Source organism: Lutzomyia longipalpis, chromosome 3 (assembly GCF_024334085.1).
Source record: "Lutzomyia longipalpis isolate SR_M1_2022 chromosome 3, ASM2433408v1".
Taxonomy (NCBI): domain Eukaryota; kingdom Metazoa; phylum Arthropoda; class Insecta; order Diptera; family Psychodidae; genus Lutzomyia; species Lutzomyia longipalpis.
This window is the reverse complement of record NC_074709.1, coordinates 1,087,800-1,111,390: the sequence shown is the minus strand read 5'-3', so window position 1 is coordinate 1,111,390 and position 23,591 is coordinate 1,087,800. Positions and strand designations below refer to the sequence as shown.

Here is a 23,591-nt window from a genome sequence, read left to right as displayed (position 1 = left end):
CTGCTCCCAAATTCCATTTGAATACATTAATGTTTTCGCTTTGGTGCAAAGTTTTTTTTTTCGGGGAAACTTGGTGTTTTTTTGAACTACGCGCGGGTAGGGAAGATGGCGATAAAAGATTGCGACGTTTGAATAAAAAAAAAAGGGACGATCTCTGCGCGACTTTGGGAGTCCCCATCATGGTGACTCGTCGTGAATGCACAATCAGTCCGTTTGATGTGCCAATTTTCTGGCTTCATCCAAAGGACGCCACTCACATCAGATTTGCCTTTCTTCGCCCCAACACCATCGTCTACCGTCGAGTTAACAATATACGGCGAAGAAGAGGAGAAAATAAAATTTTAATGAGTTTTTTTTTCGTTGCAATTTAACAATTTAAAACCGCACGTACCGCAAGGAAAAAGACACACGCAGGGGAGTTTGTCTTGACGCATCTTTTATTCACTTCGCACACATTTTTCCAAGAGCTAGATGGTGTGGAGAGGAGATGTCTGTTTTCCCACCAGTGTGCGAGGCTGCACTTTTCATCCTGCATCGCTGCAAAAATACATTTTTGCCAAAGTTGGGGATGAAGATGGGACTTATGAGTGTACCCAAGTGCAACAAGTTTAACAAATTCCTTCATGATAAATGCAACTTTTTCTCCCTCCCCGTTTGCTTCTTGTAAATGTTGTATACATACTGCAACCAGGATGACTTGGCACACCACTTTGCAATGAGAGCGAGGAGAGAGCTTTTTGTAATATATAATTTACGCTCGTTGCAAAAACACACCGTGGAAAATTAATTCAGGGGGATTGTATTTCAAGAAAATTAATTTAATAAAAACATTTAATTGTTTTTGAAATACACACAGAATATACTTCTTCGCTTTCATTGTATTTGGTGTCGGAGAGCGCGAATTTGCAGAAGAATATAATACTACTGTTGATTTAAGAAGCTCCATTGACGCATAAAATGGAGAAAATGGTAATAAAGTGGAAAATTGCCAAGGGGTTTAAATAATGATATTTTTCAATTTTTTTTTTAAATTTTTCTTTTCTTTTATCCTCTGCTCAGTTTTAAAGTTTTCATAGCGAACTTTGCACGTTCTTTTAGTGATTTTTCTTTTAAACTCAAAGGTTTAAAAAAAAAATTATTATCATGTACTGAACCCCCTGAAATTTTCCGGGTTAACAGATATGGGGAACACTGAAATACTGAGATTGTTTAAATTGAAAATAATCCATTGGAGTTTTCCCGAAAGAAGGAGTAAAAAGAAGAGAAAGAGCAAAGTGATGGAACATCCCAAGGAGTGCCTGTGCAGAAGAATCCTACGCTTTCGACGAAAGCTTTTGGTTTCTCCTTCAGTTTAATTTCCGTCCCAACCCATTGACGCAATTTTAATTATGAAAACGCGACAGAATCGCGCATAATACGTGAGAAAGCGAGCTCTTTTCTTCCAATTTCCCGCGCTTCGAATATTAATATTGTGGATGCAGTGGATTAATATTGCGACGAAGGAGCCACCAACGTGGGTTTCAATGAATTCCTCGGTGAAGAGGATAAAATTCACATACATGCGGATACCCCGTTTAGGGAAGATGCGAGCGCTTGCTATAGCGAAAAAGCCACAAAAGCACCTATCTTTGGGAGCTCGCTTCTGTATTCCTTAAAACTATTATGGGGGAGAAAGGAGTAATATAATTTTGTACATCGTTGCCCATGAATGGGGGAATAATTTAAGCATCTCGTTGGGATTTTCCCTCCTGTATTCCCCGCGCACTCTTTGGAGACACAGCGACAGATAATATCGATAATGTGGCTGCTTCGCAGTATCCTTTTCATATTTTTCATTCAATGCACTCTATGCGCTCCTTTTCACACAAGGGGTGCACCCTATATTGTACAAATAGCCCATACAGAGCCAACGAGGATGTGCTGGAATAGCTTCGAAAAATCCGCTCTTTCACAGGGCCGGAGGGAGGGAAGCACCCCATGTGCGCGCTCCCCGCAGAAAACTCATTCAACTCGCCTCACAAGAGCAAGAAGAAAGGTCCTCATTGGGGAATGGGGAAAAGTTCTTGAGATGCTTTTTTGTGTGTATACATCCATCCTCTTACTGGTGGACTAATTAGAAAATCTCAAGTCTCCAAGATGCCACCAAATTGTGCTCATTTGGCGAGAAAGCTTTTTGAAAGTCGTTTGAAGATTACAAAGTTTTAAATTTACTTTCTGCTTGAATAAAGGCACTCTGCCACTTTGTAAGAAACAAACTAAAAATTTCCTTGTTTTTCCCTTCGCGTGGAAATTAGGAGGATTCAATCGATGGATGGGATAAGGGGGGATTGATCAGAGTGATTCAAAAGAAAGGATTTTAATGAAAAATCTTGAGAATAATTTTTGAAGAGAAAAAAAAATCAACCAATCAGAATATTGAAGGTATTTCTTGCAGCCACAGAATACATAAATTCAGGAAATATCTCACCTAAAGTTATGATGCACAACCAACATTGAGTTGGATTAAAAATTGAGGATGTTCTTTAACTTTCCATATAGCACGGAAAAACCACCATCTTTCCACGGATTGTCTCTACAAATTCACAGTGTGTGTGTGTACTAAACCCCAGCAACATATATCTCATTTGCATACATGCGGAGTAGAGAGAATTTGGAACGAAAACGACAAACCCCGTAAATATTCTTTTCGTACTTCGCGTCTCTACATTTTATGACGTTAAATATTTCACGATTTAGAGCTGCCATAAATATGTTGTTCCTCCGTAGAAATTGCAGGTGCTCTCCCTTCCAATTGCCCCACCTCACATCATCTTCTACACTTCCTATACTTCTCTCCATGCTATTTGGCTTTCGCGCGTTCTACTAACCTATAGGGAGGGTGACAAAAAAAATGAATGTATAAATTAGTTGAAATCGGAATGTCGAAAATTGTAAATTATTGTCACGGGAACAGAGAATTCCCCGCGGAAAATTCCGCTGAAATTTGTTGATATACACCGTATACTGCGTGCGTTGGATTTGCAGGAAAATCGGGGGGAAAAACTGATTCTATGTAGTTTTACGCACAATTCTATTTTAAATTTATGCTAACGGGAAATGGAAAGTTGAGAAATAGTTAAAATGTTGAATAAATAAAAATATATACATAAGTTTTATATAAAGAACAGATGAAATTTTTTTTTCTATATTAACACTTTAAGGATCACAATGACCGAAAAAAACTTTGTAAAAAAAATTACTGGGCGAAAGATCATGTCGAAAGCTGCATGAACATACTAAAGGAAAAAAATAGATGACGACAATGATTGTATTTTTGGACAAATATTGGCGAAGTTTTGGCGGCTAATCCCATTTACATCTGGCTCCATTTACAAAAACATGTCATGCACATATATAAGGGTGTCATGCATCCATATAAGAGTGTCATGCATCTATATAAGGGTGTCATGCACTTATATTTGGATGTCATGCACCAATATTAGGGTGTCAAGCACCTACCTTATTAGAACTTACATATTTTTTTTTAAATTGAATCTTTTTTCCATTACAATTGTTCAATCTTCAAAACTTAAGCGAAGCGCAAAAAGATATTCTCGAAACGGGGCGAGGTAAATTAGACTGAAGCGACAATTTACTTTGTTATATAATAAAAATCTGGAATCTCTCAATGATTAATTTGGATGCCTGTGTAATAACAATCCACATCTTGTTGTACAATTTTATTAGTTTAAACAATAATTATTAATTTATTAACCCAAATATATTTTTTATTTCCTCATAAAAAATATTTTTGCAATAACTCTCGTCAGCAACATATTGTACACAAATTCAAAATTTAAAGTTTTCCTTGTTGCTATGAAAATGTAACATGACAGAAAAATATTCTGTTATATGAAAACTATTTCTCCCTTCGTATGTAATACATTACTTTCTTTTCCACACACATTGGTGAGAATTCCTTGGAAAATTATTCAAGAGGAAACACGGAGCACCCACGAAAATGTATTTATTCATCCCCACCATTGCATTGCACCCCCAAAAAAACCACAAGCTCCGAACTTTTCTAATATATGCACGATGCATTGAACCACCCTTTACAACCCACCTAGCCCCTATAACTACCTACATAGTATAATGGAAAATTCCCAAAAGATCCAGCCCATACGGGAGCACCACACACACATCGTTTGGGGGATGGAATGCCGCGTGAAGACGCTGTAAAGCCATCACTTTAGGGAAAATTATACACTGCAAGAAGTTTTCTGCGGTGGGGTGGTATTTGAAGAGCACACGGCAGAGAAAAAGAAGGATTTAATGGGGGTGAAAAAAATTCTCACACAATATGAGGAAAAATATTTTCAGGTAAATCACCGAGGAATTATTGCTAGCCACAGAGTTTGTGTGCTCTACTTTGGCAGAATAATTTACAATTTATTAAAGGAATTTTTCTATTCTGCAGGAAAGTAAAAATTGCAAGGTACTTCCGTCTTACAAGGTGCTTTTTTAAGTTACTGATTATGGGTTATTTTTTCGCTCTCTCCGCCACAAGATACTACGGAGGAGCTGTATATAATTTTACTGTGTTTTCTTTTAACATACTATTAAGTAGGTACATATTGTATATAATAACAATCTCTGATTTAATTGGACTAGAAAAATATCGTGGAAAACAAAATGGAAAATTCTAAAACGTAAAGAAAAGTATTTTTCCGATTTTTGAATTTTATTCTCCTCATTAAAACATTATTCTAAAAAGCTGTACGCCATCATACGTAAAAGCTTTTTACGGGTTACAAAAAAAACTACCAATATACACATATTTTTAAAGTATTTGATCCGGAAGTCAAGGAAAAGTTTGATATGGAAAAGGAATTTCAACATCATAATGGAAAAACGCTCGTGGGTAATTTTATTTCAGTTAAACTTCCATTATATTAGTATTAAGCTCTCTGTGTTGATATTCGTGTTGAGTCCAGAGAACCATAGGGGGGTGAGTCGAGAGGAAGCTCTTTGCTTCACCCCCCACCTACCTATGATCATTTTAGTGCAATTAATTAAAAAGTTTATTGTTTGTACCGTTCTTTTTTTTATGAATTCCCGAGCTTTCTCATTCGATGTCTCGCACTTTTCTGGACACTGGTGCTCCGCCTCGCAGGCAGCGAATCCAGGGATGTATGTGGGGGGCAATGGGGCGAAACGATAAAACGCCTAGTGGGTGGGAAAAATTATACTAAAGAAGTTTTAGCAGCAGTAAATTACATGTGGATTACCGTTTTATTGCTTTTCGTGTGCGCAATATTTTGAAGCTTTTCTCCCGTTGCGATAGCACTTCTCCAAGCTTTAAAGCTCTCCACACTCCCAAAAACACTTTTTACCCCTCAACTCTGCGTTATGTCTGGTAGAGAGTCCAGCAGAGTGTGTGGTTGTTTCAACATCACCATCCACCTCCCTCCCCCGTTCCACTTGTGGAATGGTTAAGGGGGATTCCTCACCAGCAGTGAAAATGCATGGAAAAAATCCCCCAAAGCACAAAGAGTGTGTGTTTTGTAAATAATGGCGGTATTATAGCAAGAGTTTATATAAATTTTTTATTGGAGCTTTGTTGCGATGAAAGCCAAGGATAAAAATAGATTAGCAACTCGCGGTCCTCATGTTTTCACTCACACCCATCCTGGATGGCAGCGTGATGAAAAGACCAGACAAAAGTGTGGATTCGCACGAGAGGGATGGTCATTAAATTCTTTCTTACTCCATGGCGGTTCTGGGGGGAACATTAGTAAGTTTTGCTTTGGGGATGGGATAAATGCAGCTACTTTGTAATGCAGTCTCAAAGTCCCCACGAAAAGCATTACCAGAACATTTTTATATATTTATCTAACCGCGTAGCATTATGTTGCGAGTACATTAGGAAGAAAATTATGTAAAATACTTCTAATTTGCAAAAAAAAAAAGAATTTGTGATGGTTCTTCTTTGTATACGAAGCCTCATAATCCTGAAAATCCTTCGGATTTAAAAGAAACTTTTAGTGTCTTAAATATTGATTTTTTTCGGCTGGAAAATTGTTTTTCGAAAATAGATATTTCAACATTGCATGGCGAGCTTTCTTCTAAGAAAGCTCACAAAATATGAAAAAGTAAACAGAAGCTGTGCTTATTCTTTCTTAGAAAGACTCTGAGCTAAAAGACGATATGATAATTAAAATTAATTTTTAATACCAAGAAAAAAAAGTTAGGGAGACCCCTCATACAATAAATCAAACATAAAGGAAAATTGTTGCGCCTGTACCCTCCCGCATGGTATCCTCATTAGTTGGTGGAGTGACAATAAATCGAAATGATGGCTGGAGGGAGGATAAGAGATAAATTCGTGTACTAAATATTTGCACGAAACTTTCCTCGTCAACAATGGGGTGGTAAGCTCTCTCAAATTCTCTCGTGGAGTCTCCTTCTGATTTTCTCCACCTTCTCGCTGGAAGAGCCGTTTTCATCCCTTAGATTTGTCGGCACCCCCACTTTGACAACACACACACACCTCCTGGTTGCTTTTCCGGAATATGTTTGACATGAATTTTCCAAGCTACACCCCCCACCCCATTTTGCCCACATCGAAAGCTCCACGGAGAGCTTTCTTCTACTCCAGCGAGCTCTTGTCATTAACACTGGTAATTAATTTTTTCGCATGATTGTACTCTGCAACCCTTTTCACCCCCCGTGGAACCTCTCTCTTGGGTCCAATTTTTACCACCCCTCACCCCCCCCTTCCACGGGCACTGTGCCACCGACCTCGGTGTGATTTATTCAATGGGAGTGTAATTAACAAATTTATAAAATACCAAAACGTGTTTCTGCCTAAATTTAGAGAATTTTCTCACCAGCTTATGAAATTTATATTTTGCTATTTAATTTATGTTACACTCTCACTCTCGGGCATTTTTCATGTGAATTTTATTACATTGTGGAACTTGTGTGACTTTCATCGTTGGCAATTTGTATACACCATACACACCAATATTTGAATCTGGAAATAAAGCAAAAAGTGGGACTTCGTGAGATGGGTGACTAACGTCAAACATTAATCAACGCTGAATTTCTTTTACTAACTTTCCTTCCATAAATTTTCATGTTAAAAAATTCAACATGGAATCTTTTATCAGCCTTGAGATAAATTAAGGTAAAATATTTAGGATTCATTTTTGGGGCTTTTGTTTGAGATTCATTTAGTTGGTAATATTCTAAGTTCACGTGATGAACTTATGTTGGCAATTTGGTGATCTTCAATTAATTTTTAAATAAAAGTTGTGGTTAGAACAGAGGGTAGGGGAAAGCTGGAGTAATTTATTTTTTCTTTACGTTGTTACTAAATAATTCCTAAATTTAATAAAAATAAAACAAGTGAGTACAATTTTAATTCATATAGATAAAATAAAAAAAAATTAATGCATTGAACAGACTAAAGTAATGGAAATTATTTTGTGTCAAAGGACTAAAATATTCATTTTATCTCTCTATGCATTTATAAAATATTCACTTTATTATGCAATCAAAACTACATAAAATTAAATCAAAATAATCTCTTTTTCAAAAAGCTCGTGGTTTTAAATAAATTTTCACATGTGTAATAAATTATTACCTACATATATATTTTTCTATGAAAATAGTAGGTAAAATGTTTGTATTTAATTCATTTTAATACCTAGAAATACCTGAGTTTATTTGTGTCTATGACATCGACTAAAAACTCAGTAAAGTAAAAATAAAAATAAATTATATATGTGTCGTTTGCATTTTGGGGTCTAACACCCAGAGGAAATAGATTGAAAAACTCCACGACCCATAGAGAAAAGCTCTCCAGCGAAAAATTGGAATGATTTTCATTGTGGGTTTTTTGGTGACGAAGGAGAGCATCTTGATGGGGAAATAACAATAAAAAGATTTTCTCTTGAAAATGTGTCTCTCACCGAGCAGAACGCTAATTCTTCTTCCCACCACACGCTGGTATGGGAGTGAAAGTGTGTGGGCGAGGAATGATTTTATGTGTTATCGTTCTCGAAATTCAATTTAGAATCACCGAAACGTGAATAATAAAGTGTTCGCCTTGGTAAATACTGTGAGTTTTGGTATTGTGCACAAAACACGCGCAAATCACTCTTGTGCGAAAATATACGACATCGTGAGCTCTCGCGGCAGACATACAAACATATTGCAATTTTCTCGCAAGAACGGAAAGAAGAGAATGTAGTACTTGAGGAGAAGTGAAGATCACGCTTGCAGTAGTTGGGAGTCTTTCTGCAAATTTTTCGTTAAGTCTCTATGTAAATATTTGCAATGAATTTTAATTTTAATTTAGTTGTGCGTACTTGATGGTATTAGGACTTTGACTGATTTTTTTGGGGATATCAACAAATTGTGAAAATTGTGAGATGACACCTTAAAATTTTTAATTTGAAGTTCTTTGAGTTTTTCCATGTAAAATATTTAGTATGAGATAAAAAAAAACTTCTAGAATTTGCTGATCAGAAATGTGCTGTAGCACTGGATGTTTTTAAGAGTAAAATACACTGTTAGTTATCTTTTTTACTTATATGGTGTAATTAATTACCCAGCTGGCAAATAAATGAAAAATTTTCCAAAAATAGAAAATTGATCTGAGAGTAATATCAAAAAAATCATAAGCATTTGAATGCAAATTTGATCATATTTGAAGACTTTTTATAGAAGACTATTTCTCATTGATAAAGTAAAAATAATGTTTGTTCATAGACCGGCCGGGTTATTTTTTTCCTGGCGTAAAATAATCAATATTGGATTTGCAGATTAGAAATGTGCTCTACGGGACATTTTTAAGACTAAAATACCCAGTCAGTTATCATTTTTACTAATACGATGTAATTAATTACCCGGCTGGCAAATGAAAAATTTTCTGAAAACAGAAAATTGATATGAGCAGTATTATAAATCATCAATATTTGAGTGCAAAGATCATATTTGAAAACTTTTTATAGAAGATTTCTTTTTTTTTTGTAATCCCCCCTATCCTGTAGGTCTTTGGACAGTCATAACCATTAGAAGATTTCTTACTGATAAAGTAAAAATAATTTTTATTCATTGACCGGCCGGGTTATTTTTTTCCTGGCGTAAAATAATCAATTTCAAAGCATGTAATGACTCTTAACGTGTAATATCAATAAAGAATTCTATGATCATGCTATATAGAATTTTCTTGTCATAGTACACGTAATAAAATCCTAATACTTACTTTGTTATTTACATAATTTTTAACATTTTCTACTTCCTCGCTCAAATACAATATCTGTGATTTTTTTTTTCAAAGTAAAATATGAATAGAAAAATCCTCATATTAGGCTTTCTGATACTGACAATTACTCAAATCGCAGCTTGGGGTGATTCACACACGTGGAGGATTTATTTACGCTCAGGGGTGAATAACCCAACAAACATTTTATTTGGCTTAAAAGACTAAAAGTTCTAAAAAGGTGTTATAATGGTGTAACACAGAACTTTTTGTCTTATAAAGGGATTAAATAGGCTATATATTCTACTAGAATTTTGCTCTTATAAGCCATGATTGTAGTTCTCTATAGGACTTCGATATGAGTCATTTGTTCTCAGGAAAATAATTCCAATAGTCTCTTCTTATAAAAGCCTACAGCCCATCCATATAGGATCAATCATCTACAAGAAAATATGTTTCATAATGGGGTGTTATAAGTTAAAAATACTCAAAAGAAAGCTTATAGCATTCAATAAGAATTTTATAGAACTGCTTATAAGATTTTTATGAAACCTCTTTCTGCCTCAATGAAAAATTATTATTAGAGTTTAATTTTTATTGCTAAATATAAGTTATTTTTTGAGATCTAATCGATCTAATATGCGCAACAATACATCATCTAGTTGATTTTTCAAAAAAAAAAAAAAGAAAATATTTTTTCTCGTATTTAATTAGCTTTGACATATCGCCTCTACCATGCAAAAGTATGGTAGCTCAGAGAGACAAATTTTCACATGAAAAAGTAAATTTATCGCGTACGTACAATACTTTCTCAAGGGAGATGCGAAATTTTGTTAGAGCATTTCTGAGGAGCTAACCAGATTGTTATAAGAATTCAATTCTCAGAAGGTTCTTAAGAGCTCTCATAACGTTCTACGAGTATAAAAGTGTACCAAATATCCCGTATACTTCGGTAGAAATAAATTCTGAGGAGTTTTGTTAAATACGAAATTCACACATTTGGCTGGCAAGATATGTGTGTATTCTTAACTCTTTCAGATATGTTCCCGGAATGCAGAGGAAGTTATCCAAGACATATGTTCATCAATTATACATAATGAATTAATCAGATAATATAATCACAAAATAATATGATATATAAATACGAAATATAAAAAAAAAATCAAAATAATATAGAAAATTGGAAAAAAATAATAATTAAAAATCTTTTTTAAAAATTTTACGAATTTTTTCGTAAGTTTTATAACGTTCCTATAAGCAGTGCTATAAGTTTCTCATAGTGTATTACAAGACGGCACTAATAGGTATTTTATTTTCTTATAATATTTGCTGTAGATAGTTATAAGACTGTTATAGGATAAACCTAGAGAATTCTTGTAGGCCCTTATTAGTGCGCCAGATTGTCTCATAATGGTTTGAGAGACATATATGAGCTATCTACAAGCGTTCTCTAGGAAATTCATGGTTTTATAAATTTTACTTGAAGTATTCAATGAGAATACTATAGAACTTATTTTGTTCGTTGGGAAATCGGATTATCTGTGCACACATTTTTCCGTTGAATTCAGTGGACATGATGGATACACAAAGAGGAGATCAATATAGTTTTCATGAATTTATTAATCTTCTCTTGTTAAAGTCGTGCAGCACACTGCACATTGAATATTTTTATGAAAAATTTGGTGAATTTAATTTAATAAAATAAGTATTTCTTTATAGTTTTTTTTGTTTAAATTGCCAAAACCTCTTCTTAGGATTTTCTTTTTTCTTTTCGTAGTGTAACTTGTTCTTATAATTTTCCTCTGCCTCCTCTGCATAAAGTTCAAGCACAAAAGGAAGGAGGATAAAAAAAATGCCAACATTATTAGATTGGGAAATATTAAACTTTTAAATATATTTTTTTTTGTACAAAAAAAGATCCTAAAATCAATTTGAATTTAAATTGGAAGCAAAGCGAATAATCTCAAGTCCCCAAGAACGTCAACATTCTACCGCGTGGTTCGCCTAAGAATCCATCCTCATTGTGAAGTTTGAACTTGAAGGGTGGAAGAAATATGTTGCAAAAGTTAAAAGTTTAGCACGATGTTGGAGCTTTTTTTTCCTTGCGGAGCGAGAGGGTGGAAAACTTTATGCTTCCCCTCTGTAAGCTTATGCTGTATTTATGGTTGTCAGTGAATTGGAGGATAGGCTGTAATGTGTCTCGCCATTTGTGAATAAATACATTCCATACTGTCTCTCTCCGCACGATGGTGGTGGAATGATAATGCTGATGATGATGATGCTCCTGATCCGTCAGACAAAGTTCAAATGTTTCGTGAATATTTTGTGTCGCTGCGACGGTGTTTTCCCATAGGATGATTCCTTAAAGGTATGGGAATGGCATCATCATTTGCCTCATTGCGCTTCTAACGTCTCTATGCCACCGACAGTCTTACAACCAACATTACTTTGTCGTTCACTTCTTGGTGAGGAGATACTTTATAGTGCGCTGGTGCACGATTAAAAATTAAAATTGTCATAATCTCACACATATGGCACTTGAGAGACTTTTCCACCACTAAACTCTTTCTCGTGTCGCTGTGAAAATTCCACAATATTGTGCCAAGATATTGCTATTTTGTCGTTACTTCTGAAAGAACTTTTTCACACAGAACTTTCTGCATTATGCGTCAGTTTAATCGTTCATTGTTTTATGTGGAGAAAAAAAATCAGCATAATTTTGAATTTTACATTTAACTGAAATTTCCATGAACATTTTCATTTAAATATCTCATCCAAAGTTAGTTGCCACAAATGATCCAAAAAGGAGAATTAAGGTATTTTCTCACTTTGTGATGTTCTAATTTTAGTGCTCCACCCTCATTGTTGCGCTGTAAATTCTGCGGGTTACATTTGAGAACCTTCCAGACCACATCACATTCATCATTTATCTGTATATGAGGTTGTCCGCTGAACCACTTCTAGGCGCCGCTTTGCTCCCAATGAAAGAAATTCCCGTGGTGAGGATAGGCAAACAACACCAGAACATCATTCCGACAAAATGTTTTCAGGGGGGTGGGTGGTTTGTGAGCTTTCGACCACTGCCGGGAGAATGTATTGAAAATTTATGTTTTTTTTTTATCCTCCCCACGAGTTGAATACCAAACGTATTTCTGGGATCTTTGGATGCTACTATGGATACATTCTCTCAACTACCACGGCTTTGTTTTCACTTTGCACAGACAAAATACCGAAAATTTAGACAGAGTGCAGCCCAAAAACCAGACAGAACATCAAATAATTCTGTGGCAAGTACAAATTTTAGCTTTCCTCAATTTTCTCGTTTTTCCACACACCGGCTGTAGTATTCTTATCCACAAGTGAATTTTCCGAGTTTAACCCACAAAGTAGCAAAGAGTTCCAAGAATCTGCTCAAATAAAATTCTCTTCATTTGAACACCATTTTCCACGATTTTTTTCTCTATGGGGAAACTTTGTGGGTTTCACTTAAAAACTTATATGTACATACATAGATTATACATAGAGTATGTGTAGAGAAGTCGAATTTTTTTCCACATTCGCGGCTCCTCTTATTTTCTCGCATAAAGTATCACTGGTATGGTGTAAAATTTCATTTTGTTGTGTGAATTAAATGTGGTTTACCGAGGGGTGTTAAACACATGAAAAATACGGAAATAGATAAATAAATAATAAGTAAAAAAAAAATTGTTAAAGATAATCTTTAAAATTATTTTAATTTATTTCATTTTAATTTTTTTGTTGATTTAATTTTTTTAAATAATTTTTAACTTTACTATTCATAGCTTCCAGGGTAATAAACTATGCTGAATTTAGACTCCATCAAAGAGGTGGAACCTTACTGCAAAGTTGTTTAGAATTAAATTTACAATATGTAGCATAATTCAATACCTACATTTTACAGCAGAGAAAAAACAGCGAGTTTCACTCCCCTTTGGGTTCTTCTTTCCATTTTGTTTTGGTGTATCTTTTTACGCACGTATTAGAAGACCTCTCTATTCCATTTAGAAAATATTTAACGTGGTGACAAATACATTTTATGTTTTACACGTTCGTCTGGTGTTAAAATGAAATTTAATATGGCATGGAAGCAGAAAAGGCGGCAGCAAACCCCATTCATTCGTAAATTGCTTCTGGCAACAGGAGAGTGATATTGCCGTGTGAGCTGTGCGATAAAGTTTTCTATGCGGGGGCGGAGGGGAAAGGCGAATGGGGAGGTAGGGCAGGTAACCCGAAAAGAGTGCGAAATCCCTGTGAAAAGAAAGCAACGATGTGTTACACCTGAAACACTGCGTCGTGTCCTTAATATTATTCCATAATACCTTAACATTTTGCAATAATAGCACCATACACTACACAGGGGGTCCCTTTCTCAATGGGAGTATGTGTATTTGTACATATATAATCGCTTTGCCCCGAGGGGATAAAAGAAGGGGGGCGGAAGAATGTGTGAGAACATGTGTCTCTCTTTCATCAACAATTCTTCCCGTGAAATCTGATCCCATTCATGACGATTTTTTCGCACCTTCTCATTTTAATAGACGCTCACCTTTTTCTCGTTTTTTTGCGCCCTCGAAATTATCCATCCTGCATACGATCCTCTCACCTTACCTCACACACCTGATAACCTACCTACATGTTCATACTTAATGTAGCTAGCAGAGAGTTGTTTTTATTTATCTTTTGCAGCAAAAGTGGAATGAAATCATTTCTTTGACATTGCGTGATCTTCGTCATTTGCACCAAAGTCGAGACTTATTCAACAGTCGGGAGAAAAAAAAAGTATATAAATGTAGTAAAGAATTTTTCCTATAATCTCATACAAGAGTTATAGTGTAGACCTAGGACAAGGACAGACAACATTCAATTACTGAGAACAATTTAGTAAATATCATTTAAATTGTTGGGAAAGGAAATGAAAGACGAAATGATGACGTCATGTAAGTGCATAAAATATATTTTTTTAAAGCAAAAACGAGAAAAGTTATTTATTTATTTCAATTTTATCAGGTGAAGTCGAGAAAAGTTAGATTAATAAAATTTTTATTTCATAATATAGAATCCATAAAGATTTGCAAGATGACAAGTTCGGTATATAAATATGAATGTATAAAAGGAGAAAAATCTGAAAAATCCATATTGCACTTTCACAGAGAGAGAGCTAAAGCCTCTTTGCTCCTTCCGGAAAACCCCATTGAGATAACATATTTCACATTCAATATAAATCCCACTGTATGTATGAAATTTATTTCTCTTGTTGTATGTCGCTTCATTGGAAATTGATAAAAATGTGGTTTATTATTTGTGCAGATAAAAAGATACATAATATAGGTAGTAAACTGTGTATAATGCACATATATAGGAAATGTGACAGGAAAATGTTGTTTATCACAGGTGTGTATACGAGGTGAGAATTTTCTTTTATGCCATACGACGAAAATCTTAGTAGAAGGCGGATTTTTCGGCATGGCATTCTCGCCTGTATGTGTTCAATTGGAAAATTGTATATTATCGTCGTTGAAGAAATAGTAAATTCCACAAACCTGTTTGTATTTATTTCCCGGGCAATCCATGATATTTATATCTCCATGTCGATATTCCATTTTTCCCCGTATATGTGGTGTGTGGCGTGCATAAGAGATATATTCAATTTGGCGCAAATTTTCACGCGGAAGAGAAAAAGAAAATGCAAAAGGAGAAAAATTCTTCTGCGGATATTATTTGAAATTCTTCAGTTCTGTGATTTTGCATTTTGACGAATGAAAGCATTTCACATTGACAGCGGTTTATTTTCACATATAAAATTTTCTGCTACACTCCCTCTTTGCCTGTCATGCTCAATGCTTCCGCAAAATTTCCACACATATAGCACAAATACACAACAAACCTCTATTGGATGTTTCCCCTGAAAATCTCAAGTCGACAGTGTGTAAATGAAGAGGGATTTCGATATTATTCACAAAATGTTGCACATTTCTGCGTAAATCATCGGCCGTCACATGCTTGTCTGTCCCAACCCATATAGATTCCAAGGGAGAAAACTCTAGCTGGCATAAAAGAACACATCCCGCCTCCCCCTTAAAATGTATTTCTCTCCGGGATTGTTTGAATATTTCATAGACTTTTCCATATGCAAGGACTAAATATTTGGCAAAGAAGAAAAAATACATAAACCCCCGAAACATCAGTTCCATCGTTGTTTTCCACTTCTCTGAATGTGAATGGTGGTTGGTTTCCTTTTTTTGAAAGCATTTTATGCTCCGGAGGAATTTTCTCGTTTGAATTTTTGGGGGAATTTAGGAGTCTTTCATGCAGTACTTTTTGAAGATTTCTCCAGCAATTATCCAGCAAAGAATTCTTCATACTTGATGAATGAACTTCATTTTTGAATTTCATGTTGCCGAAGAAGTGAAAGCGCCAAGGAAAGCGTGCGGTGGAAGTGATGACCTGCAATTACGTGCGTTATCTAAGAAAATGCAAAATAATTGCACATTGAGATTTGCCTTTTTGTGATTTCCGCTGCTAAATTCAAGCGTCAGAGATACATTATTATTATTCAAAGCAACTCATCCGCCTTTTCTTTCCAAATGAAAGTCTCCATGAGGTCTTTTTCTTTCATTTACCTCTGTAAAGTTACACTTCACTGATATATGGGGATATTGTATAATCTCACTAAAATTGTCATTCTTCTTGTGAGATTATCCCATACCGTGAAGCTAAAATTTCGCATGTGCATTGTGTGTTCATATAAAATGATTTTATATGGAAGGAAAACATTGGAGAAAAATTGCAAAATGTCAGTGAAAATTGTGATAAATTTTCTTCATATGAAAAATATTTAGGGCGTTGCAGAGGAAGTGCAGGAGTCTTGTGTGCGATCAGTGTGATTCGCGATGAGTACAAGAGTTTTTGAAATCACGCGCTGTCTAATTTCTCTCTCAACTATATATGTATGTATATATGTATGTGCTATTGTTCTCCCACTCATTGAGGGAGAAACTTCTGGAATCTCAAGTGAGTTAACTTGAAGTACTCCAGTGGTGTAGTCAGGGAGGGCATTTGGGTGTCGAATTAGCACGTTAAAAGTTTAGGAAGTTTTTTTTATTCCTTCAGGCGTCAAAAGAAATTGTTTTCAGTCAGAATTACAAAATCAAAAAATTTAAAAAGGAATTTCTCAGACGTAAGAAAGAAACTGTCAAAATACAAGAAAACGTTAAATGTATAGAAAATGACGTCAAATATTTTAAGATAAACTGTTTAGAGAGAAATGTCAAACGTAAGAAAATCAACTTCAAACATATGACAAACCATCTAATGTTTGAAAAAAAAAGACAAATGTTGCCCAACGGGCATCAAAAGTTAGAATAGAAATGACTAACGTTAGAAAAGAAAGGAAAAGAACGTCAAACATTGAAAAGAAACGTCAAACGTTAGAAAATGAACATTGTATAGTCCAATTTGTGTAGCGATTGTATGTCTCAGGGCAGGAATATTAAATAAATTTTAATCTAATTTTATTTCTAACTTTAAACATTGGAAAAAAACAAACGTTTAATAAGAAAAGAAATGACAAATATCAGAAAAGAGATGTCAAACGTTAGAAAATAAATGACAGATTTAGAAGAAATATCAAAAAAATCGTTAAAAAAATTTGAATACAGAACCACTCAATTAAATTAAAAATTAATGTAAAAAAATGTTCTCTAGAAACACTTCCTTGAATAAATTACTGCTACGCCCCTGATGTATACATATATCTTCGATGAAAGTGGCCCAAACGAGTTAAACCACGAAAAGAAAAGAGAATTCTCTGACCGTGGAAATGATTTCCCACCGCATATCACTCTGAGAGGTTTCAATGGTGCACTCTGGAGCATTACACAGAGCCAAAGAAGAGTGTAAGAAAAAATAAGAGACTGCAAGATATGTTGACAGTGGGTGGCCACTGAAATGGAACACGCGTGTTTTTGCAACTCCTCCACTTTGGGCAATTGTTTTCCCACAGTTTTTCTACCTTCTCAAGAAGTAAGATTTTTGAAACACAATGGTGCGGCATTTTGAGAAAGCAGAGAAGAGAGACTGAGATTGCACAGAGTAGATGGGATCTCACCTGTGTGTGGGGGCTCAATTGAAATGGAAAGGTAGTCTGTTAGTCAGTTCATCTGTAGCCGTTGCACTGTCATCAGGCAGAAAACGCGCGCGCGATCCTTTCCCGCAAGAAAAACGAAAGGCAAAATGCAAAGTGATGTGAAGAAATGATCAATCCGCGAGTTGTGTTCTTGTTCTCATTAACACTTTCAATTGCACGTGGTGCCGCTGGACCACCACCAAAATGCTACCTCCGTCTCGAGGAGGCGCTCGACGAGATGCTGTTCAAGTCGCAAGCGAGATCACAGTCACGAACTTTCATTGATCTTTCAACTTACACGATCACGCAGCCACTCAACTACCAATATCCCGTGCAATTTGATTCACGGGAACGTTTGCAGCCAGATGGGAGGGTCTCAAATGCCCTCAACAGTCTCCAACCGACAAGTGTGGATGTATCCAATGTTAAATTCCGCATTCCCAAGAATGTTAAATGGGTAAAGAAAAAAACTTAATAAAATATCCCGAATTTTCTCTAAATTGTGATCATTGTGATAAGTTAAATCGTCTAACTTTTTTAATTATTTTTTTAAAATTTTATTTTACTTACAAATTCAAAATTTTGTTTTAACGGCTTTTAAATATTTTAATGAGCTTTTAAAATTTATTGTTGTATGCAAATCTTTTACAAACTATTTGAAAAATCACATGAAAATGTAAAACTTAAGCAGAGAAAGGATTTTGTTCACTTTTATTTGTTTCATGACCTCATTTGAAGAAGACAGACAGTTTTATTCGAGTAAAGAATTATGATTCACGCAGTAAATTGCATTGTAGGTACCTATGTAAAAGTCCACAGAAGCTTCGAGAATTATTTTTATACGAAAATTGACCCGAAAATGTCAAAGCCACGCCTCCATTGTATTTTATTTTCTCTTCAATGCTTTAAACATTTGTGTGATTACTTTTTAAGATATAATTTTAGATTGACAAAATATAAAAGATCGTCAAGTCTTTGACGCATATGTTTTTAGTTTATTTTGGGTTTGATGATCAAAAAAGATAAGATGGGGGCGTGACCTGAGCATTTTTGAGCACCCTGTATAAAAACATTTTCTTGAACATTTTAGGTGGTTCAAAGGATTTTATTAGAGAAAGTAAAATATAGAGTTATTTCTTTTTTTTTTAATAGATCCACAAGCCTGAACTCACAGAAAGATCCTAACGATCCTAACTATCTGATCTGTGAAAAGTTTAAAGCATATTTAAACATGCATAAGAGTCATAATAAACATAATTAAAGCAATATATTATTCAGGGCTTTCTATCTTCGCAATAAAGAATTTAAAAAAAAAAATGTTTTTTTTTTTAAATAAGCATATAATAGAGCATGAGGTGAATTTTTTATTTAAAAAAATACAATGCAGAAAATTCATTTATGTTTTACAAGAGATTGGCTTATCACAATGTTGAATGGGATGTGCTATTGTTCGTCGTTACTATACATTATTCATTTTGTAAATTTAAATGGGATTTGCAGGTGCGAGTTGAGAGGTGTCAGCTAAATATGCAAAACCGTACCCTCGATACGAGACTAGCATTCCCAGACTTGACAATCTACGGAAGGGTGACCCTTAGACCAGTTGGAGGGCACTGTGACATGATCCTGCGCCTCCGACGTGTGGGGATTGATTTTCAGACATCTGTTCTCCCCAATCCGGGATTCGAAAAGAGTGAATCGAGATCTGTGAATGTACGAACGGATTCGTACTTTGCAGAGCCAGGATTTATGTCAATCTTTGCCCACGGATGCGAGGGTCCGAATGATGTGAAATTCCGTCGTGTTAACTCCAAGATGCCCCTTTTTCGACCCGATGGGAATCGACGTAGAGGTCATGAACTCAGCATTGAACATCGCGTAGACAATGACTTGGACGGCAGAACATTCTCCTTCTACGACGATCACCGGAGAAGACGGTACAAGCAGCAGCAAGCTATGTGGCAACATATCCAACAGACGGAAACATCGGAAGAGATTGCAAATGCATTTCTGCGTGAAGTTGAGCATTTATTCTCAAAGGGAGTTCAGGGAATCCTCACATCCTACATCCAGAGAATGCTTCAACCGGCAATAAAGAACACCCTAATGGAGGGAATGGGGTACACACTGTCCTATGGCTAAAGACTTCTTTCTTTTCAATTTTTTTTTTATTTTTATATACTCAATACTCTCAATGTGAAATAAAATAATTTACCTTTGACCCCTTTAACAAAGATTCAGGAAGTAAGTTATGGCTTTCTTCGAAATCGTAACAATATCAACTCCACGTTTGTTCAGTTCGGCGTAGGCTCTCCTGACTTCCTTGTTGGACTGTAAGAATTAGAAGAATTAATTTTGGGTTAGATTTTGTGATGAAAATGGATAAAGAATTGAGCGCATAAATGTTTAAAGACTTACCGCAAATTTGATAAAAGCCCTTAACGTTTGTTCTGATCCCAAATTCTTAAGGAGCTGCCTAAAATCAGGACTAGTTATTGTCTTTTGAATGAATAGCCCAATAAGTTTATCCCGAGGCAGAACGTGAAGAATTTCATCCACTAATCCATTAACACCCTTGGTAGGTGCCTTCTCAGCACTCATCCTCTGCGGGTAAGTGGGAAGCATCAACAGGGGTGTAATTTGATTGATATATTTAACCACCGGTAGTCCGTAGCTTTCCAGAATTTCAATAAGTTCTCGCACAGCGGAAGTCTTAATAGCAGCCGTGTAGAGTTCCCTGAATTCTTCTGATCTGATGTAATTGTACAGAGCCTGAACTTCCTTATCTGCCACAATGTAGTTCAGAGCCACTGACATGATCTTATTCATTGGAATTAAATCTACAAATTCCTTAAGATCATCTTGAAGACCACGTTGCACGACACCTGTTGATCTGTTCATATCATCAGTCTCAGAATTAATTTCACCACACAGTGCCAGAGGCAGAAGGAAAATAAGAAAGATGAGCTTCATCTTGATGCAATTGTTAGTAAAACGTGAGAAAGAACAATGACTGACTGCATAGAGAAATGCAAGAATTTATAGGAAAGCTATCTTACTGATAAAATTGTTCAACAAGTTTTTGTTATGGGAATTGCATCATAAGACTATCTTGTTCAATTAAGTTCTTGAAGTTTAAGTGGATATTCTGAGATAAATCCTAATAAGAATAAATGAACTAAACAGATTTTTTACGCAATATTTTGATAAGAAAAAAAGATATGATAAAATAGGAAGCTATATGGTAGGTAGGTACTTAAACATTAACCCAGGTATGTCAGGCTTATGATTTTTTCTTAAATTTTCGCGAAGTTTGATTTGTCCATTTTTTTTTACTGGAGCTTAATTTCCATGGATTTATGAATTACATTTATGACGTCATTGTTTGCATTTTTAAGCAAATATTTATTGGTAATTTTTTATTATTTGTTGTTCCTCTACAAGACACAAGATTACTTGTATCCCGATTGAAAAGTTAGTCAATATAAAAACGATTAAACTCCTTTTCGCAACTGTATAACTACTTTGGAAGATTTCAATCTTGTTTTTATTTTTTTAATAAATCCTTGATTTTTTTACTTTTACTTCACTTTCTTTATCAATTCAACATATAATAGAGAGGTGCTTAGGTGTTCAGAACTTATTCCTGTATTTCTAGTAAATCACGTAAACACTAAAATTTCAAAAATATTAATCAAATAAATAGATAAGAAATAAATTGATAAAATGGAAATAAACAATGAAGATCCGGCTGCGTAATTGTTTGATAAAATAATTGCATCTTCAATAAATAGTTTAAGTTTTTTTAAATTAAAATTTTATCAAAATACGGAGAAGAATTCTTGATCAGAAAATTATTCTTTTAATGAGCCTAAAAATTAGGAGAATTTGAATTAAATATTCAGTAAGTTCTAAATCATTCATGATTTCTAATCTTTATCTATTGTAAGAAATATTAATTTAAAAAGAAATTTAAATTAAAAACGAATCTGTAATAAAAAGCAAGATCTTTGCAGTGATTCAATGAGTAATTCTAGGTCTGAATTCCTAATGATAAAAATGATGGGATTTTTCCAGAAGAGCTTCATACCTATGCCACTCATAATAAGGCGTCACAATATAACTTTTAAAACGTATAATTTTGCAACGACAACGCTCCAATTATTTAATTGAAAATCACTTGACGCGATACTTTCCACCTCAGTCAATTACCTTTCATATACATTTCTTCCAAGAAAGACGAGAATTCTCTTTGGAATCTTGACCTTTTACCTGTACTGCGTCAATATGATTGTGCTTCATTGACAAGGCATCAGGTTTGATTTGAATTTGATGTGGTTTGTAGGAAAATCACAGAAATGTTTTTGAGTTGATTGCATTTTTAGCAATTGATACGATGACAGTGAGAATTCCTCGCATATACGGATATCGATGGAAAGTCTTAAAGTGGAAGGTTGTTGTTTAGTCATACTCGTGATGTTTACATACTTGAGATTATTTATTTACTCAACATATTTTTTTTTCAATTAAAAAAATGCAATTTATGCAATGATTTCATTCGACTACATCAAAATCATCATCTGAATCTTTATGCCATCCAACGAGAGCAGCAAATTGCTTTACAAGTTTATCAACATCAATACCATAGCCATTCATACGTTTTACGAAAGCTGCAATCTCCTTAGACTGATTGGCATACTCCTCAAGATGGACAAAATCAAAGTCTTGAATTCTTTTGTAGACAGCTGCAAATCCAGGGCTGTTGGTAAGCTTACGAACGAGCACTCTGCGAAGTTCCTTCTGTGGCAGACAGTCTTTGATGTCAGAGATGAGTCCCAATAGTCCACCAGTTCGTGGCATGGAGGCTTTTGTGGCATCAGGAGCTTCCTTCGGGAGACGCAGGAGCTCCTCAAGGCTGGCAAATCTCTCAGTTTTGAGTCCCTGACTACCGAGAAATTCCACAAACTCCCTCACTTCCTTCATGGACATTATTTCCGAATAAATCTTCTTGGCTTCATCCCCCTTGAGGTACGTGACAATTTCCTGAATTTCTCCATCTGTATGATAGTAGTCCTCGGCAATTTGTCTCATTTTCTCAATGGGAAGAAGCGAAAGGATCTCATCGATGTCCTTTCGGAAGTTCCCAACAGGATTTCCCCAAGCAGCTCCCACGAGAACGGCCAGAACAACAACATGGAATCTCATTTTCGCGCTCTTCACACACCTTTCGAAAAAGCACTCACGACAATTAGTTGGATTTCTCCGCAAACTCTTAAACACTGAAAGCTCAATTTCTCCAGCGAAAGCTTTTTATAAGTACATGCAGGCGGGTGGGGAAAGTGCATGCTATCGGGGGTGACACAAAGAGCCGGTGAAGAAAAAAAAAAAGATTTTCAGGTGCGAAAAAAGAGCGTAGCGCTCTTATTCCATTCTTAATTAATTCCAATCAATTAAATTAGTCATTCTAGATTTTCCAATTAAGGTTCTTTGCATTCCCAACAAGCTTTTGCACGTGGATTTTGCACCGAGATTTCTCAAGTGATTTCATCAGAGTGGAATTTATCGCCTAAATGTATGGGGAATTGAACTAAAGTGTGATTCACTCGAACATATTTGCTTGTTTTTTGTTAAGTGGAAATATATAGGAAAGTTTATAAAATATCTGAGAATTTTCTTTCAAACACTATTTTTCTTCAAAACAATAAAATTTTCTTTTCTTTCTTGCGAAAATGGGATATTTTTTTTAAATTATAAGTCGATTATTTATGTTTATTTGTGGAAAAAGATTCAAATTTTTTTTCAAACTTGAAAGCTTAGGAAAAGTTGGAAAAGCAGGGAAATCTGAATAAAGCATTACGTCTGCAAATAAAAAATAAATAAAAACTAAAATATATTAAATAAGAAAATATAATTTTATTTCAATATAATTTTTGTAAAAAAAACATTCAATTTTTTTCTGATGGCTTATTTCTCCAAAAACTAAAACTTTAGTTCTCTTCTTTAGTTTTTCTTAAAGAAAAACTTTTAGCGTGGATTGAAATTTCAATACAAATTTTAAAGATTTCAAGGGTTTCTTGGGCGCTGAATTAGGCCCAATATTAGAAATATTAGGAAAAATTGAAAAATAAAAAAAAGATTTTTTAAAATTTCTTGTTATCTTTTATTCCTTAATTTTAGTATCTTACAGTGTGT

The 23,591-nt window shown here is 34.9% G+C and overlaps 3 protein-coding genes across 3 annotated transcripts in view; 1 reads left to right on the top strand and 2 right to left on the bottom strand.

The window, feature by feature from the left end:
• The window catches only part of LOC129793963 (semaphorin-2A), a 256,900-nt gene that overhangs the window by 3,664 nt on the left and 229,645 nt on the right, over positions 1–23,591 (top strand). The window lies entirely within an intron of this gene.
• LOC129793971 (protein G12-like) lies at positions 19,549–20,412 on the bottom strand. Its single transcript, XM_055834520.1, has 2 exons — positions 19,818–20,412; positions 19,549–19,730 (listed from the first exon to the last, which is right to left on the bottom strand). Exons 1-2 carry the CDS (start codon positions 20,370–20,372, stop codon positions 19,626–19,628), a joined length of 660 nt encoding a protein of 219 aa, XP_055690495.1. The 5' UTR covers positions 20,373–20,412; the 3' UTR covers positions 19,549–19,625.
• On the bottom strand, positions 21,879–23,174 carry LOC129793972 (protein G12-like). Its single transcript, XM_055834521.1, has one exon. The coding sequence runs from the start codon at positions 22,602–22,604 to the stop codon at positions 21,954–21,956; it is 651 nt and encodes a 216-aa protein (XP_055690496.1). The 5' UTR covers positions 22,605–23,174; the 3' UTR covers positions 21,879–21,953.

Coding starts and splice junctions, on each gene's coding strand:
- LOC129793972 (XM_055834521.1), bottom strand. CDS start 22,604: ATGAGATTCCATGTTGTTGTTCTGGCCGTTCTCGTGGGAGCTGCTTGG.
- LOC129793971 (XM_055834520.1), bottom strand. CDS start 20,372: ATGAAGCTCATCTTTCTTATTTTCCTTCTGCCTCTGGCACTGTGTGGT. Junction 19,731..19,817: donor GGGCTTTTATCAAATTTGCG/GTAAGTCTTTAA, acceptor TAATTCTTACAG/TCCAACAAGGAAGTCAGGAG.